The 16800-nt window shown below is 36.5% G+C and overlaps 1 protein-coding gene and 1 long non-coding RNA gene across 10 annotated transcripts in view; one reads left to right on the forward strand and one right to left on the reverse strand.

Moving 5' to 3' along the window:
- Nucleotides 1-16800, forward strand: part of LOC127987872 (uncharacterized) — an 80261-nt gene that overhangs the window by 37621 nt on the left and 25840 nt on the right. The window lies entirely within an intron of this gene.
- Nucleotides 1-16800, reverse strand: part of LOC127987838 (CUGBP Elav-like family member 5) — a 207918-nt gene that overhangs the window by 8521 nt on the left and 182597 nt on the right. For 5 of the 9 annotated variants that reach the window (XM_052590194.1, XM_052590189.1, XM_052590195.1 and 2 more), the window contains exon 7: nucleotides 8451-8616. In XM_052590194.1, coding sequence (XP_052446154.1) covers nucleotides 8451-8616 — 166 coding nt within the window. The remainder of the gene's footprint in view (nucleotides 1-8450; nucleotides 8617-16800) is intronic. The other 4 variants (XM_052590196.1, XM_052590197.1, XM_052590192.1 and 1 more) reach the window with 1 other exon arrangement.

Genomic DNA, 16800 nt, shown 5'->3' on the forward strand with positions numbered 1-16800 from the left:
GAATAAGATGAAGCTATTTTTACTGCTACTTTTGGTACTGAATGAAATGAATATTTAACTAAGTTCTAAAAATTATAAATTGAATGTTTCCTAGATTACTCCAAACCTCTATATCTTTTACCTAGTTTTTATGGACCAGTTGTGTGTTTTTTGTTTTTAGGTGAGACAGTTGTCACTTGATTTCTAAAGTTTGATGTTAGCATTTGGCTAAGCTAACAATGAAAATTTTAGTTCAAGTTACGTATTTTTACTCTCTCTTTTTTTTTAAATTAATGTTTATCCAATATCTACAAATTATATTATAAATAGAATGTTTCTCCAAACCTCTATATTCCAATATATTTTAGGGGTGTTTACATGACTACATTTTCAACTAAACAATGAACACTTTTTATGCATTTTGGCCCCTAAATTTACATGCCTGAAAATGCTAACTTTGAAAACTGGTTTCAAAGTGCAAGTTTTTGAAATTGACACCATTAGTTTACCTTCGCGTAAGCTACAAAAACGCTGGCATCTTGCAGATCTTGCAAATCTTGTCATTCATTTCAGTAGAGCTTGATGTTATCATGTTGCTAAGCTAATGATCAGTCTGTCAGGCATAAATTGAGAGATTTTTTTCTTAAATGACACAATGGCCTATAAAAATATGCACAAAAGTAAAACATTTTATTATTAATAGCTTTTGGAAAAAAAAATCCTAATTATTTATAACTGACACAACCCTCAACGTTTCTCATAAAGGTGTTGCTTTCTTCATGAAAATGTACATAATGACTAGGTTTAAGAGCTAATGTTCATAATCTTAAAAACTGTGTTGTGAAAATCAAGTAACATGTCAGTTTACTATGTTAGAGTGTAAACATTTTGCAGTGGTCCTGACATGCAATTCCCAGATCAAAAGAATCAATAGGCGCTTCTTAGAGTAGATCCAAGTATGCACTGTATCATCTTTCCCTTTGTGGTTCGGTGTGGTCCATATCACAGCAATTTGTTCCAGCTGTAGTCTATTTTAGCATTCAGTTCCAAAATTCCAGAATGAATCCATCTGTTATTAAACAAATCTTTTATCTGTCAACCCTGTTAGTATGTTGCGCACTACGAGATGTTGAGTATTCTGCAAATACTGTTATTTCAAGGGGGGAGTGTAATTGGATTTACATTACTGCAATCTGCCCTCGGTGCATCATGCTGATTTGCACCCGATGGTGACTACAATGAGGAACAGCTTACCATATGCACCAAAAGGATTTATTATGCAAATTATAGACTGAAATCAACAAGGAGCTCTGGAACTGTATCGGTAAGCACTGCAGCCAAACGAATCACAATAACTAACTCCCATTACATCCATATTTTAATACAGAGTCTGGCTTATGTTTATTTACTCTTGAATTCATAAAGAGGTTTACTATGTATATAATGTAAAGCAAATGAGATTCTTTATATGCTAGTCCACAAATGCAGTTATAAATACTTTTATGGCAGTTTAACAAGATTTGGCTCTACTACATTGTCCGTCTGACAATTACACACTAGATCACAATTCACTCTCAATGCAAATTTAGTCATTTTTCACTCACCTTCATGGCCTTTTCAGACCCGTATGACTTACTTTCTTCCATCAAACACAAAATCATGGCACTTCTATGGTCATTTTTTGGAGCTTACAGCTCCAGTCCCCATTTACTTCCATTGGATGTAAAAGAGCATTGTGAACATTCTGTTAAACATCTAATTTTGGGCTCTACAGATTTTTTGTTTGTTTGTTTGTTTAATATATATTTATTGCGTAAAATTACTTTTTTGGGCAAACTATTACTTTAATCACCAACTGAAGCAGCATTGTAGATTTGTTTAAAGCTATTAAATATTTATTTGATAGATTTTACAGCAAAACACAATTTAAAATGGGTCATAGCATCATGTCTGGCATGATATAATTTACATATTCAATCTCCCAGCATGCCACAGCACACAGTCTCTGCCTACTGACACCATTGGGAACTCTTTTGCATTAAGTTTGGAGATGGAAAAATGGAAACAAACCAAAAGAAATATAAATCAGACTATTTAATCCCAATGCTGCAGAAATGCAACAGCAGGTCTTAGTGTTCAACCATTTTGAAGTTATTATAACAGTACACGACGGATAAATGACTCCAAATGTTGTTCAGTGTTCAAACGTTTAACATTTTAACATCTTCAACAGTCGTCAGCGAAGCTCTAAGCCTCTAAACATGCATTCCGAGTACTTTACAAAATAAAGTATGCATAAACACAATGATTTTTACAACTAGTGCAGGACACCGGTATGGGACACAACCTGTGCAGCTGCTCCGCTTGAAACGCTTTCAGGCTTTCGTACGAGTACAATCTCTATTTCGCGGCCCCCGCGAGACCGAGAACAAAGTCAATGGGTTTTATGACCCTGACGGCACACAAGGTGAACTCAACCGTCCCAATCATGTTCCGCGCCTCCTGGATGGCTCGCAAATACCGCACCTGACACCTCATTAACTTCGTCCGGGGCTTTAAACACAACAGAAACATCCGACATATGCTTAACCAAAGAGCAGCCTCTTATCTGCCTGTGACACATCTCCATTTAAACAGGAAAAGAGTAGGATGGGGACTTTGCGAAACCCATCAAGCCCGTGTCAGGGTACGAACTTCAGGGCAGAGACGAATAACGCGACCAGCGTTTCAAGCCATTTAATCCCACCGCTGACAATTAGACTGTCATGCCGTCAATGTGGAGCTCTTTGTAGCTCGAGAGCTTGCACCTGCTGAACATTACTCTTATAAAAAAAAGAAACAAAATAGGGGAAAACATCACCATGCATCATGGTAGCGATACATCCTCTAATAGAGGGCGCCATCTGGCTGAGTGTGTACGCACCATCGCGCTTAAGTGCTTTACATCTGTTAATAGAGCGGCCGCGCCATTGTTTTCAGTGAGCGTTCTTAACCCCTGTGTTGCACTCCTAAACACTGCGTGCACTGCAGGATGTCACCATGTTACCTCTCGATGACAACGTCCAGGTTTTTAGGTTACTCCGGATGCACATGTAATGGCACACCTATTGTTGCAATAATGTGGCATCAAATCTTCCTATTTGTAAATACCATTTACTTTTTGTTCTTTTTTTTTAGGGACAAAGTGCCATGACATTACGGCTTTATTTATTTGTTTATATGCAATTCTCTGAAATACCTTGTAAATACTAAGTATATGAATATATAATCATTCAGTATCATGATATATCTACACATATCATCACTTTACCTGTCAAAGTTTTTTATATATGGAATCTAATATATATATATATATATATATATATATATATATATATATATATATATATATATATATATATTATTGAATTCATTTAAAAGATTCAATTTTGAAATTATAATAAAATATATTAAACTAAATTGTATTATCATTGTATTGCATTTTATGCTAATGTAAATTGTTTTATGCTAATGTAAATTGTATTAAGTAATAAAATATTACAATTAATTGTATTGTTGTATTGAACTATGTAAATGTATATAAAAAATATTTAATATTGTTTTTATTATACTTAAACGGTTAATATAGAAAATCTAAGATAACGAAATATTATTATTGTTATTATTATAAACGTACAAAAACTGTCATCAGTATGACATTTAAATGCATTTTTTATAATTAAAAATTATTTATTATTTATGACTTTATTATTTATCCCATATGCTTAATATTAAATAAAATATACTGTTACAGTACCTTTTTCATAAGGATTTAAACATTTACTAAAGACTTTATGCCACATTATTAATTTATCATAAAAATAAAAATAATATACCTAAAAAGTGCAGTATTATTAATAATATTGATATTTTTGATGTGATACTTAACTGGACCTGTTGACATTGTAACTGAATAATCAATTTTGGATCACAATCAAATCGAATCCACCTTGAATGAATACATCTCGGATCAGGATTACATTTGTAAGATTACAAATACAGTCAGGTTGTGTCAGTCTTATTAAATATTTTTGCCTGAGAACATTTTTAAATTACACATTGTGCTAAAATTTTTCATTGTAATCCATATCTTAATAATACTTTCCAGATGTTGTCTACTTTTGTAATCCAATTTTACAAATCTGTAACTCCTCTTGAGCCCAATGAGATGTCCTGCTAATACTTTATTACTTCACGTTAATGTTATTTCTAACACCGAGGATATTTGGCACTAATAATACTCCACGATTGTGTATTAACTAAAAGATGGAGATCTGGAAGCTGCCTCAGATGATGTGACAGCTGTTCTGCCGTTCAATTGTGGTCTTGCCAGATGTCTTCAGATTTCAGCACAATTCCCTAAAAACCACTTCATGACAAAGGGAAGTTAGAAGGCTTCTTTGCATCACAATAGAGTAGTTGTTCAGTCATTTTGAAAGCCTGATCCAAAAAAACAAAAACAAAAATTCAATACTTCTCCGGCAACATTAGCTCTTAATATCCAACCAGATTCCAGTATAGTCCATTCTTCTACAATGCTTTATACACAAATCACAACCAATAAGAGAAAGAGCGAGAGAGAGAGAGAGAGAGAGAGAGTGTGTGTGTGTGTGTGCACAGGCAGATGTATTGAATAAACCAGAGCTGCTGTGCCTGCCAGGGAGATGCAAATGAATGAATGAAAAAAAAAACATATGAATATCTTATTTATTGTAGTCCTTGGAATATTTTTTAACGCCAGCCGTTCTGTCTCGCCCAGGATTAATAATGCAACAGATTCCAATAGGTTCAATAATGGAAGGCAATCAGTAGAGCAGAGCTCATGCGCGCACGCAGGAGCGTGTCCAATGCTTCGCATATTTCAGCACATCTCGCGTCCACAGGAGATCCGCGCAGCTCCGCCAGTCTCTTTCAATTAAGTCAGTGTAACAGAGGCCAATTCCCCCCAGCAGCTGCAATGCATGTTAATATGACATTGATCCCAGTCAAAAAAGAGCCATTGTTTTACACAGAGATGAATTCTTTTTGCAAGAATAATAATAATAGTAATAAAAACGTGAAAAAAGATGATGTGCTGTGGTATTATGGACATTTAACATGGTATTTACAGCAAGGTATTTACAAGAATACCAAGCTATACACACCCAAAAACAAAACAACCCAAAACATGGTATTACATTACCAGTGCTATTTTAGTATCATTGGCATCCTATTATATTATTCCCTGCTCATTACATTAAAAACCTTGGTACATAGTCAAATTACCATGCTAGTACCATGGTGCCATTTTGTCCCATGAAAATACCAGGTGCCTATGGTTTATTGACATTAACCGTGACAATGCTATGTTAGTATGAGACTTGCTAGGTTTCATGGACATTTACCATGATAATACCATGTTTTTGTGACATTTAGTATGATATCACCATGATTTCATAGCTCTCTGACATGGTCATACTATGTGTTGTGACATTTACCATGGTGTATCTATAGTTTTATGGAAATTACATTTATTATGGTGGTAGTATAGTTTCATGAGCATCTCTCATGGTAATACTATGATTTTATAACATTTACCATGGCATTACCAATGTTTTTATAGACTTTGGACAATAGCGACATCATTACTATGTTTTTGTGAGGTTTACCATTATATTATCATGTTTTCATGGACATCTGCCATGGTATTAACAGATTTTGTGACAGTAACCATAGTAATACCACATTTTTACAATGTTTTTGGCACATGGTAATACTATGCTTTGGACATTTGAAGTATCATAGTAGTAGTGCCGTCAAACAATTAATCGCGATTAATCGCATCCAAAATATAAAAAAAATAAAGTTTTGATATATTTACATTAGGAAATGTACTAAATATCTTCATGGAACATGATCTTTACTTAATTTCCTAATGATTAACATTATGTAGAAAAAAAAACTTTATTTTGGATGTGATTAATCGCGATTAATCATTTGACTAGTAAAAAGGAGTAACATGTAAATACCATTACATGTATATCAAAGTACCAGAGTATTAGCATCTGATGCCATAACTGTACCATGGTGCCATCACAGTACTTTTTGGTATACATCATGAAAAAATCAACTATGCAGTAGCATTACTGTAATACAAACAGTTGCAATTCTGTGAATTTCAGGACTGCTAATACAATGGGTGCTGCTAAAACAAACATACAGTGAGTGATGGATGATCCGGGATGGAAAAAGTGCATGTTTTGCATTGCATGTGTCTTAACAAAACATTTGACAAACCGTCCTGTCTGTCTGACTTAATATTTGGAGTAGCAAGTATGTACATTTGCATGTAATGCCACACATGGATAGCCTCAGCGTCGCAGAAGTGAAGTGTGGCTTGACAGCTCTGGAGCTTTAATTGGATGAGGCTTTTATGAGACTGGAGGGCGGCTTGTAAAAGATGGAACCGTATTAAATCTATATGTGATGCCAGGGGGAGCGTCTTGCTGTTCCAGCCCCTCAGGTAATAAAGCTCGTGTTTTAACTTTGAATAAGAACGCAAACGTTTTCCACGGTCAGTCAATTAGCCACAAAACTAATAATGTGCTTCAAAATCAGCCGGCCAGTTTGCTGCAAGCTACTCATATGTTGCCAAAACTATGCGCTTTACCGGGAATGACAAATGATATAGTCCGGTGTCGTGGTGTATAGTGTAAATTGGTACAGCAGTGCCGTTGACAAAAGAGGAATGAGCTTTGTTAAAGCTGAGCATAATTCACATGGTGGCATGTTTTCGGCAGGGATTGGAAAAGTGCAATACTGCTGCATAAGCAGATGCTGTATGGTGGCTATTATCCAATAAGATCTCCTGTTTGTTTAGATTGTATGATAACGGGGTGTTGGGAATGACAATCAGAGCAGTCGTGTGTCCTGGTTATCAAAGCTTCCTGAGGACGAATAAAACAATCTGGGGTGCGTGCCATTTAGGAAATGTCAGCATGGGAGTTTTTGTAACTTAAAACGTGACATAATATAGGCTGATTTGTTTAAAATCAAGGCAAGGAATGTGCTTGTTCTGTAATGTAATGGTATATTTAACCCACAATTCCACAGCTGCCCATCCGACGGTCATATAGGTCACGTAGGTCGATTTTTGACTACAGACATAAAATCTGGTTCACTTTGCAGCTCAATTATGGAAGAGATCAAATTTGGTTGGGTTAGCTTGTTTAGCAGCAATTTCCTGTCAATTATAGAAATTTTTGACATCACAATAATAAAAAATAAAAAAAACGGCACAAAAAAGTTTTATTGGGGTTTCAGAATAAAACCTAAAAAAGACTATTTACACTTCTGTTAATTTTTGATTCGTATAACAGAAGATTGTATAAAAAAAAATTAATTTGTGAAATTACGTGTAGTTTTTGTGCATTCGTTCTGTCAAATCACAAGTAAAACGTAATGCAACTGACATTTTAATTCACATAAAATAATGCAAATAGATCACAAATTTAATTTACATTACCAATTTCAGAGTTTCACTTTGGTATCTAGTATTGTTCGCACAAAATGTTTGTTAATTCAAAAGAAATTAGTTCTGAGTTTTAACATGCAGAAAACTAATTGATCGAACTGCAAGTACCTCTACATGAGCAATAATCTTTTTCTATTGTGGTATCAACTATTGTTCAGAAAAAAAAAATACTATTCACACTTTTAACGCAAATTGTTATACAGTAACATAAATAAAAAAAATTTAAAAAATGCGTAGCTGTGTTTTGTTTTGTAAACTTGTTTGATTCAACCAAAAGAAATGGGCACTGACTTTTTAAAACAGAGTAAGTTACACAAATGTACCGCAAGAATGTTTACATGTGAAGTTATAATGAAGATATATGTTTTTTTTTTTTTAAGTGTACTATCAACTATTGTTCAGATGAAAATCTTGAAGACTATTCACATTTATGCTATTAAATAACTTTTTCTGTTATATCGCAAACAATTATACAAAAAACCTCAAGAAAATGATCTAACTGTCTACAGTTTTTGTGCATTTGAACATTTACACGCGCACTTACAATCAAGCTAAGGTAGGTTTTTATGTAGTCAAACTACAGTCCATCCGTCATGACAAGTGTGCATTGAACACTTAATACATTAAATACACATCACGCTTCACCTATTTTCAGAGCAGAATGCAGGGCCAATTGTTGTGCTATCAACAATACATGCTAGGTGAAGCAAAGCTACAGTTGTGTTAGCCATATCTGTTAGTTTGACTGCGCAAAATTAAATGTATTTGATTAAGGATTTATAGCTTTAGTCCCACAGAAATCTAACTTTTAAAACATATGTAAGCTTGAGACCGACTACGGTGGTCTGAATAACGCGACAGAAACACTTCACCTCAGACCCCCATCCCGTAAGAGAGAAAATGAAGCTCTGTTGCTCACCCAGTGTCTGATGAAACTCACCCGACACCGGGGTCATGGGGGTGGGTGGCAGGCTGTTGATATTGAGCGCCCCCATCTGGTGGATCTGGGTAGTTGGAAAGGCCACGCTGGGCGCCAGGTAGCCTCCGTGACTGGCAGCCATGAGGGCCGCCTGCTGCTGCATCAGCTGCCGGATAGAGATAGAGAAAGCAGAAAGCAGACAGGGAGAAAGAGAGAGAAAAGTTACTAGAAGCACACAGCCCAAGTGGGGGTATGATGGATAGGCAGTGCTTTGCAGAGTAGAGGAAAAAGTAGAGCGGAAAAAGAGAAAAATGTGTCAACCTATGTTTAGTGAAAGCGTCCATCTTCCCAGTCAGAGGGCTGTCACAAGCCCCCTCGAAACATTTCAATAGCTGTCGGTCTGGCTCATTCTAATGAAGGGATCGACGTACATTATTGTAGTCCTTAAGGGAGCTAGGAGTTCGGAGCAGAAATTTGACTGTATTCATTTTTTCCCTTTCAAACTTGAAGGGGATGCTTTCTTCATGGCCTTGACGGCGCAACTTCTTTTCCCTTCCCTGTTTACTTTACGATGTGACTTTACTTTACTTTACTATCAAGGCTGAATATATCATGGTTTCATTGAAGGAGATCCAGCTTAGATCTAGACCAAATGACCATTAGATCCAGATCGTACCTCATGCTTGTTTACATATAGCATACGTGTTTTTTTTCAAATACCGTCACTGTGCACTTTTAGACTTTTGCCAGAGTATTGTTGTGAATGAAAATAGCTATTTAGGTAGCGTGACCATATACGCCGTTCATACGGGACACGTCCCAGCCAGGATTTTAATAATGCCTAAAACATCCAGAGAAGTTTGACCAATAACACGCAGGTATTGTACAGAATTGACCAATCGTGGGGCTGCGTTCGAGAAGGTGAGATCTAGAGGGAATGATCAAAGCGATGCAAATATGCGCACGTGTTTGTTCGTTCGATTGACTTGAAGTGTGCACAAATCCCAAAAATGCCGAAGTGCGCCACAATGCTTTAAGTAAAACGAACGAACAAACACATGAAAGCGATTCGAAAGCATAAGGAGCCCTCTCCTCTGCTCTTTATAGCTCTCATGAATGTTACACAACGATCAACCTTCACAGTGCAAATAGCCAAAACCAGGATATTTTAGGCAATATTAAAATCCTGGCTGGGACGTGTCCCGTATGAACGGCGCATATGGTCACCCTATATTCAGGGATATGCAAATAAAACAACAATAACAAAAGAATACGAGCAGACCTGATGTTCCTGTGGCTCAGTTGTAGAGCATTGTGTTAGCAGCGCAAAAGGTTGTGGGTTCAATACCCAGGGAACACACATACTGGTAAAAGGGGCTGCTAAATGCATAAATGTAAATGTAATTTGTTGGGAATTAAAGAACAATGCTTTAAAAAGTCATGGACGACATGAAACTATTCCCATCCAGTTAAACAATAATGCGACTAATCATCACAGCATTCCTGAACATCACAGCATACAGTCCCCATAGAGGAAATAAGGCCAAAAGTAATATGCTACTTCATACAATAATCATCCAGCTGCTACTCTTCATTTGAATGCAGAGGATGATATTGTTCATGTATGCTTTGCTTTCCGCTGCCTTTTCTTCTCTGGATCGTAGAAAGGCAATCATATTCTCTCATTGGCCTTGTCACTGAGCCTGAAAGATGCCGTCCACCCACAAAACAAATCTATAAGCCTCGCCTGCATTACTATCTATAAACTCCTCCTTTCATTTGCATAATTCCATCAACAAACCACAGAGGATCAGGTATTATCCTTCAGGTAAAATCCACAGTTCGGGGGAAACAATGAGTAAGCTAAATGAATATAAATCTCAGCACAAATATGCTGAGTAAATACAATGGGAATATGTCAAGAGAAACATTTAATTCAAAATTAATTGAGAGTTTTTTTGCAACACTGCTTAATGTATTAATACTTTTTGCTTTGTACGGTTTCACAAAACCTTTAACAAAACTCTATTTTGTCACTTTTTTTTTCCACGTATAGCTACTTGGGTGAGTTAAAACTTAAGAAACTTAGAAACTTAAAAATGGGTCACGGACCACTGGTTTAATGCATTTGTCAACCCTCAGGCAAGGGTGGGACGAGACAGTCTAGTTTCTCTCCGCCATGTAATAGCCATGCCACAGTAATCAGACGCTTTTGTGCCCATCTCGCAGCCTCTTCCTTCGTGCTGAATGGGGCGTCAGAGTTAAGCTGGCTGGCTCTCGCCGGGTGACAGTTTGCTAATGCCCTTTAAAAGCCAGAGGGACAGGCTTTGGGCAGAGCACAGTGCGGTGAGTTGAAGACTTCCATATTGTAATTTCCCTCCATGAACGGCTCAGATAATGTCGCCTTTCATGGCTGCCACCAGATTGCCTCAGATAACGATGTGGCATTCAGTTCTGCTCTTTAGGAATTAAAACAGAAAATTGGAGGCCCAAGCATGTAATTATGTTGGGGAGAAGTGAGCAACATCAATTTGTTCTTGGAGGAGGTGGAGGGGAGAGAAGGAGGGGGAAAAGAATAGAAAAACAAGTTCCTTTAGCTGTCGGCGGAAAACGAGACTATTTAAAAAAAAAAACTCTTGTGTATCTCTGTTATTCTTATTCAAAGACATAGTTCAGTCAAAAATGATATTTTTTGTACTCTCCTATTTGCCTTTAAACACATGACTTCATTTCTTGCTTGGAATATAAAAGGACAAGTTTAGCGGAATGTCCAAGCTGCTCTTTTCCATTCCTTGAAAGTGAATGGTGACCAAGATTTTCAGCGTTTGAATAGATTTTTTAAATTTATTATTATTTACTGTCATAAAAGTAACATAACTTCCAAAGACTTGGAATAAAAAGCAAGAGTTGTATGGCCCACTTTTATGTAAAGTTTATGGCCATTTTGTGTTCTCTTTAAGACCTGACAGGTATGGTCACTACAAGCTGTAAAAATTTAGTCAAATTTAGAAATGAAACCACAAATGTTATTTACTCACATATTTTTGGTTCCAAACCCAAACTGCTTGTGTAGAATATAAAAGGAGAAATTTAGCGGAATGTCCAAGCTGCTCTTTTACATACACCAAAGGGAATGGTGACCAAGATTTCTGGTTTAATTTACTCTTCTTTTGTTTAGTTTTATACAAAAAAACTCATCATACAGGTTTGGAATGACGTCAGAGTGAAATAATAATTATAAATAATTACAAAATAACAAATAATTACAACAACCAAAAGCTGGGTGAACTGTCCCTAAACATTTCTAAACCAAAACTTTACCCAGCATCTTGAATAGACAGGAAGCATTCAAGCGAAGGCAAAAGGGACCAAATTGCCTTCAGCAAAGTCTTCATCACCGAGGTCATAACCTTTTCTTCCTTCAAAATGTGAAAAAAAAAAAAAACGGAAGCGGCCATGGAAGAAGAAGTTGCCTGGGCGACGGCATTCGTTTAGTGTCAGGCATGTGGGGGTTTTTTTATGGCTTGCCTATGGCATTAGTCTCCCTCGGTGCCAGCAGGCAATCACCTCTTTATCACTGGGCAATTATCTAGCCAGAGCTGCTCTGTGTCTCTGCCCACCTCTGCCTGCATCACACATGACCCCTTACAGTCGGTCTGGCCCTGCTGCAGCACAGGGAGAATGGCAGGATGACTGTAGAGATATTTATAGAGAGACGAGAAATGGAGTGAGCTGAATGCGAGGACCCCAGTTATTAAGGTCCCTGGCCCTGTAAGATTGCCTGAAATGGCCTCGCTCCTTTTTCTGCTGTTTGCTAAAGAACATCTTCAGGACTAAACATGGTGATGGTGCAAACATAGTTTTAGTTCTACCAGAACTTGTTTTAAGGCCTAAACATATGCACGTATATAAGCCCAGATATTAATGCTTGGGACTAATTAACATTCTTCCTTAAGTAGTATTTTGTCTTGTTTTCCAGAAAATCATCCAAACAATATAGCATAATATGCTGCTTGTAATCAGTTCTAATATCATATACACAACCATTCAAAGGTTTGTAATCATTAAGACGTTTCTGAGAATCTCTTATGCTCACCAGGCTGCATTTATTTGATCAAAATATATTTAAACAGTAATATTTTGAAATTCAAAAGTACTGTTGTCTATTGAAAAACTTTTTTTTGCTACCTAATATTTTTGTGTAAACCTGCATACACTTTGAATCGCTATTTTTAAAACAAGATAAATTTAAGAAGCAAAAATCTTGTAATCTAGGTACCTTTTTTAAGATTATATATTTCTACTGGGAAAGAAATGAGGTAGGTTATCATTTGTTATCATTTGTTAAAGCATTAGTCGCAGAATTGAGGCAATAAATCTCAGTAACAAGGAAGTGGCAGAGTTACCTTCTATAAAACCAGATTTACTTTTATCCAGGAGCTCACTATAAACATGCAGACTATTTAACTAATAAAAAATGACCTCACTCAGGATTTACTTCGAACTAGGGATAGTAAGATTCACCAATTCGCATTAGTGCATCGCAATAAAAGTTAACTATACAATGCATTGATTTAAAAAGGCTTTTAACATATTTCCATCAATAAAAACAATATATATAATTATTAGTAGATGCGCAATACTTTTATTATTTAGAAAGTGACCAATAATTTGTGACCAATATTTTATATGTAGATTGATTTCACATGTCTAAACAGTTTCTCATGCGCATTCTCTCATCGGCCACTGCTGCTACGTGATTACGACATATCACAACAGTTCGTCAGAAGGCACTTAAGTTAATTTATTTATGATTTGCTGTCTGTCTGAACCACTATCTATACCATATTGAATTGCATAGCATCATATTTTTTTCCCCATTTCATTATATTGCATTGAACTGAACTGCATTGTGTTAAATTGAATAGAAATCGTATCGCACCGTATCCGTTTCAGCTTCATATGTATCGTTAATATATCGTATCGTTGACAATGCATGTGTATCGCATGGGCCTCAGTTATGTAGATGCAGATTCCTACTAAAATCTGTTGCTCCACTATGAAAATACTTAACCTAAATAAGAAACTAAATGATGTAGACGTAGTCTTTTTACACTAATGTGCACTATAGCTCCCCCTGTGGCAATACTGCATTGCCCTAAAAATTATGTTTCACAATGCAACCAAAATCAAATTTGCATGGCTATAAGCATTTGCACTCACATACTTATGTAAAATATGGGGTTTGAGTGCACTTCCTTTTCGATATTTCTTCACCATATATTTACTTAAAGAGGGTGGTTTATATGTACAGTATATAGTAGCCATATTTCTACAAAGTATCCATTTATGACTAGAAAGACATTTTGAGTAAAACATACAAAATTCTACTGAGGAGCTAGGGTTGAGATTGTATATTTCTCTATAATACATCAATCATGTTGTCTATTTCTAGATCCTCCATCAGAAGAAATGCTTTCAAACAATGCATAAAAACTATTAAAAGATGCATAAAAAAAAACCCTTTGAATAGCCAGCACTGGTATATTTCTCAACAACAGGGGGCAATGTAGGTTAATAGCAGAACATGTGCCCCCCTCCTCAGCGCCCTCCTCCCCAAAATACCCAGACAAACATTCCCCTCATTAATGTTGGCTTCAGAACATTCTGAAGTGCTTTCAAGCAATTTGTGCGTCATATTAATCTAATGCACCGTCTCTGGTGATTGGCATCAAGTAAAAGAGATCTTTCTGGCTTTCCATCAACATCCGCGCTTTTATTCATCTTCCAAAAAAAAAGAGAGAGAGAAGAAAAAAAAGTCGAAAATGAAGATGGCTCTGCTCAGAAAAAGGAAAAAGATCAAACATGAGGCAGCGGGAGAAAAACACAGATAAAAGATGTTCGGCTTGTATTGACAAGAGTGTCTGAAAGAAAATTAATGTTTCTTGCTTTCATCGCGTGTTTATGTCACCCCCCCCCCCGCCCCCCCCCCCATTCCACTCCAGAGACGAGGATGGGGCCGCATCTGATATTTCCAACATCTTCATGTACTATTGAATGATAAGCTGTTTGTCAGATTTAGGAGTCAGATGTACCTTTTTGAAAAAAACGCATCTGTCTTTTGGCACGATGTTGTCAGCACTATTACCCCTCCAATTTGCGCTCAGATGCCCCCTCCTCTGCTCTGACTAAAATCCAATTTACTGGCTGTCAGCTCAACCCAGTAATCCTCTGCACAGCTGTGTTTGTGGAAGGAGCCTCTTAATTTGCTCGTCCTCCACGTTTCTAAATGTACCATTGCCATATCTGAAGCTAAATGTTAGCTTATGCGGTTTGTTGCCTGTTTATGAAGGCGCAATGAATGCCTGTTGACGATCCTTTCAAATTCTGCTCATGTGAGGATATGAGTGAACAGAAGAGCGTAGAAAATGCTAGTGGCGCGAATAAGAAACTTGCTATGCTAGGTCATTGCTAAGTGGTAGCTATGCTGTTCTGGGTGTTTGCTGGCTGGTTAGCCCAAATTGAAGAGCCACGAGGAAACAAAACAAAAACAAAAAACTATTGTCTATTATATTTTTGTCTTTTTTTCCCCAAACCAGTTGAGCACCAATCCCGCCCCACAGGTGAAAAGACTTAATAGATTAAATTTAAAGTTCAGAAATATCATAAATGGATCCAGTCATGACAAATAGTAATGCTAACTATCTGCCATTGCTATAATAATCTAGCGGTTGTGTGTTAGGTTTACGGTTTAGCATTTACTTCAGTACAGGCAATGTGCATTTTGATTGACATGACCAATCAGCTGGGAGGTGGGGTTTGCACTTAAATAGTTTCAGAAGAAAAAAATAGCATGACACAGTTGCTTTCATAAATGCACCGTATATTTAGCTGCCAGATGAAAATGATAAAGCAATTGCTTTGAAAATTCAAATCCAACTTCTACTGAACAAGCTGCGTAATTTGAGGTAGGTTATCATTTGTTAAATTACATGTTAGCATTTAGCACTCAGCATTAGTCTTTTTTTTTTTTTGAGTAAATTTATACAACCTAGCAGAAAATCATGTATTGGGTGAAAAAATATTTAGAGTATCTTTAAAAGCCCCAATCAGTATTTGTATTTTTATTATTTTGGTTATGCAGATGTCATCCCTGATATATTGACACCTAGTGGTGTGGAAGCATTAGATAAAAATCTACAACTGTAAAAATGACCATTTTCAGTGTTTCTTTCGTTAACTAAAACTATTACAAATTGTACTATTAAATATTTTCTGATGAATATTTAGATGAAAAATGTAAAAAAGAATGTAACTAAAATTAAGTTTGTTGAAATACAACTAATAAAACTTAAAGCTGTAAATAAAAATACACTAATAAAAATGGCAAAATCACTAACAAAACAAGAAATGTAAATTTAATCTGCACTGATTAAAGTATTCAAATTAAAGCTTAATATTATATAAATATTCATAAATATTCTAATAGTAAACAATAATACACTGGCACTAACAGGCAGGATTAATTTATTCCACAATCAATAATAATCAAATTTAGGGTTGGATTAATATGGCAGCTCTCGAGGTGACTCGTTAGGCTACTAATATGACTGGAATCATCATCTCATATGATGCACTGATAACAACAACAAAAAAATATATATAATATAATTGTGAGTGCCCCTTTAAATATGCTTCTATGTATCTGGTTTAAAATAACAATACCCTTGATTAGTTTTGTCAAAAACAGCAAGCAAAAAAGATACCTGATAAAAACTCGCAAACTTCGACATACGATATCATAAAGCAGTTGGTTTTGGCATGTTGTGGCTCGAGCTGGAACAGTGAATTATAGAGACAGTGTCATTTCCACAGAGTTGCACACTGCACCATCTCTGACACGGGAGATAAAAGTCACTGCCAACCTGTGGGAGCCACAGCAACCACCCGGCCTGCCTTCCCGCACACGGCTCTCTCGGACCATTTGCATTTCCTGCGGACGCTCAGCATCTCATGAATGTTAATAAGGGCATATTTTTCCCATGTACTGGCCCGGCAGTTACTGTGGGATTGTCCGTACGCACATCTTCCGCTGACCCACGCATGTCTGTGATATGAAAATGAGTGTGAATGATAAGCCCCCGGGGGCCGGATCGACTCCAACAATTAATCCTGCCATTTACGAGAAAAATTTGCCTATGCCGGAATACATGAATATATGTATATCTATCTACCCCATATGGAGGAACTAACTAGAAACTATCCGTTTTATAGTATCTCTCCCTAAAACTGAACCGAGATGTCCCTCATGAATGAATATTAGGGACTGACTCAACCAATCACGGCTGCC

The sequence above is a fragment of the Carassius gibelio genome, chromosome B22 (assembly GCF_023724105.1).
Source record: "Carassius gibelio isolate Cgi1373 ecotype wild population from Czech Republic chromosome B22, carGib1.2-hapl.c, whole genome shotgun sequence".
NCBI classification, from domain to species: Eukaryota; Metazoa; Chordata; class Actinopteri; order Cypriniformes; family Cyprinidae; genus Carassius; species Carassius gibelio.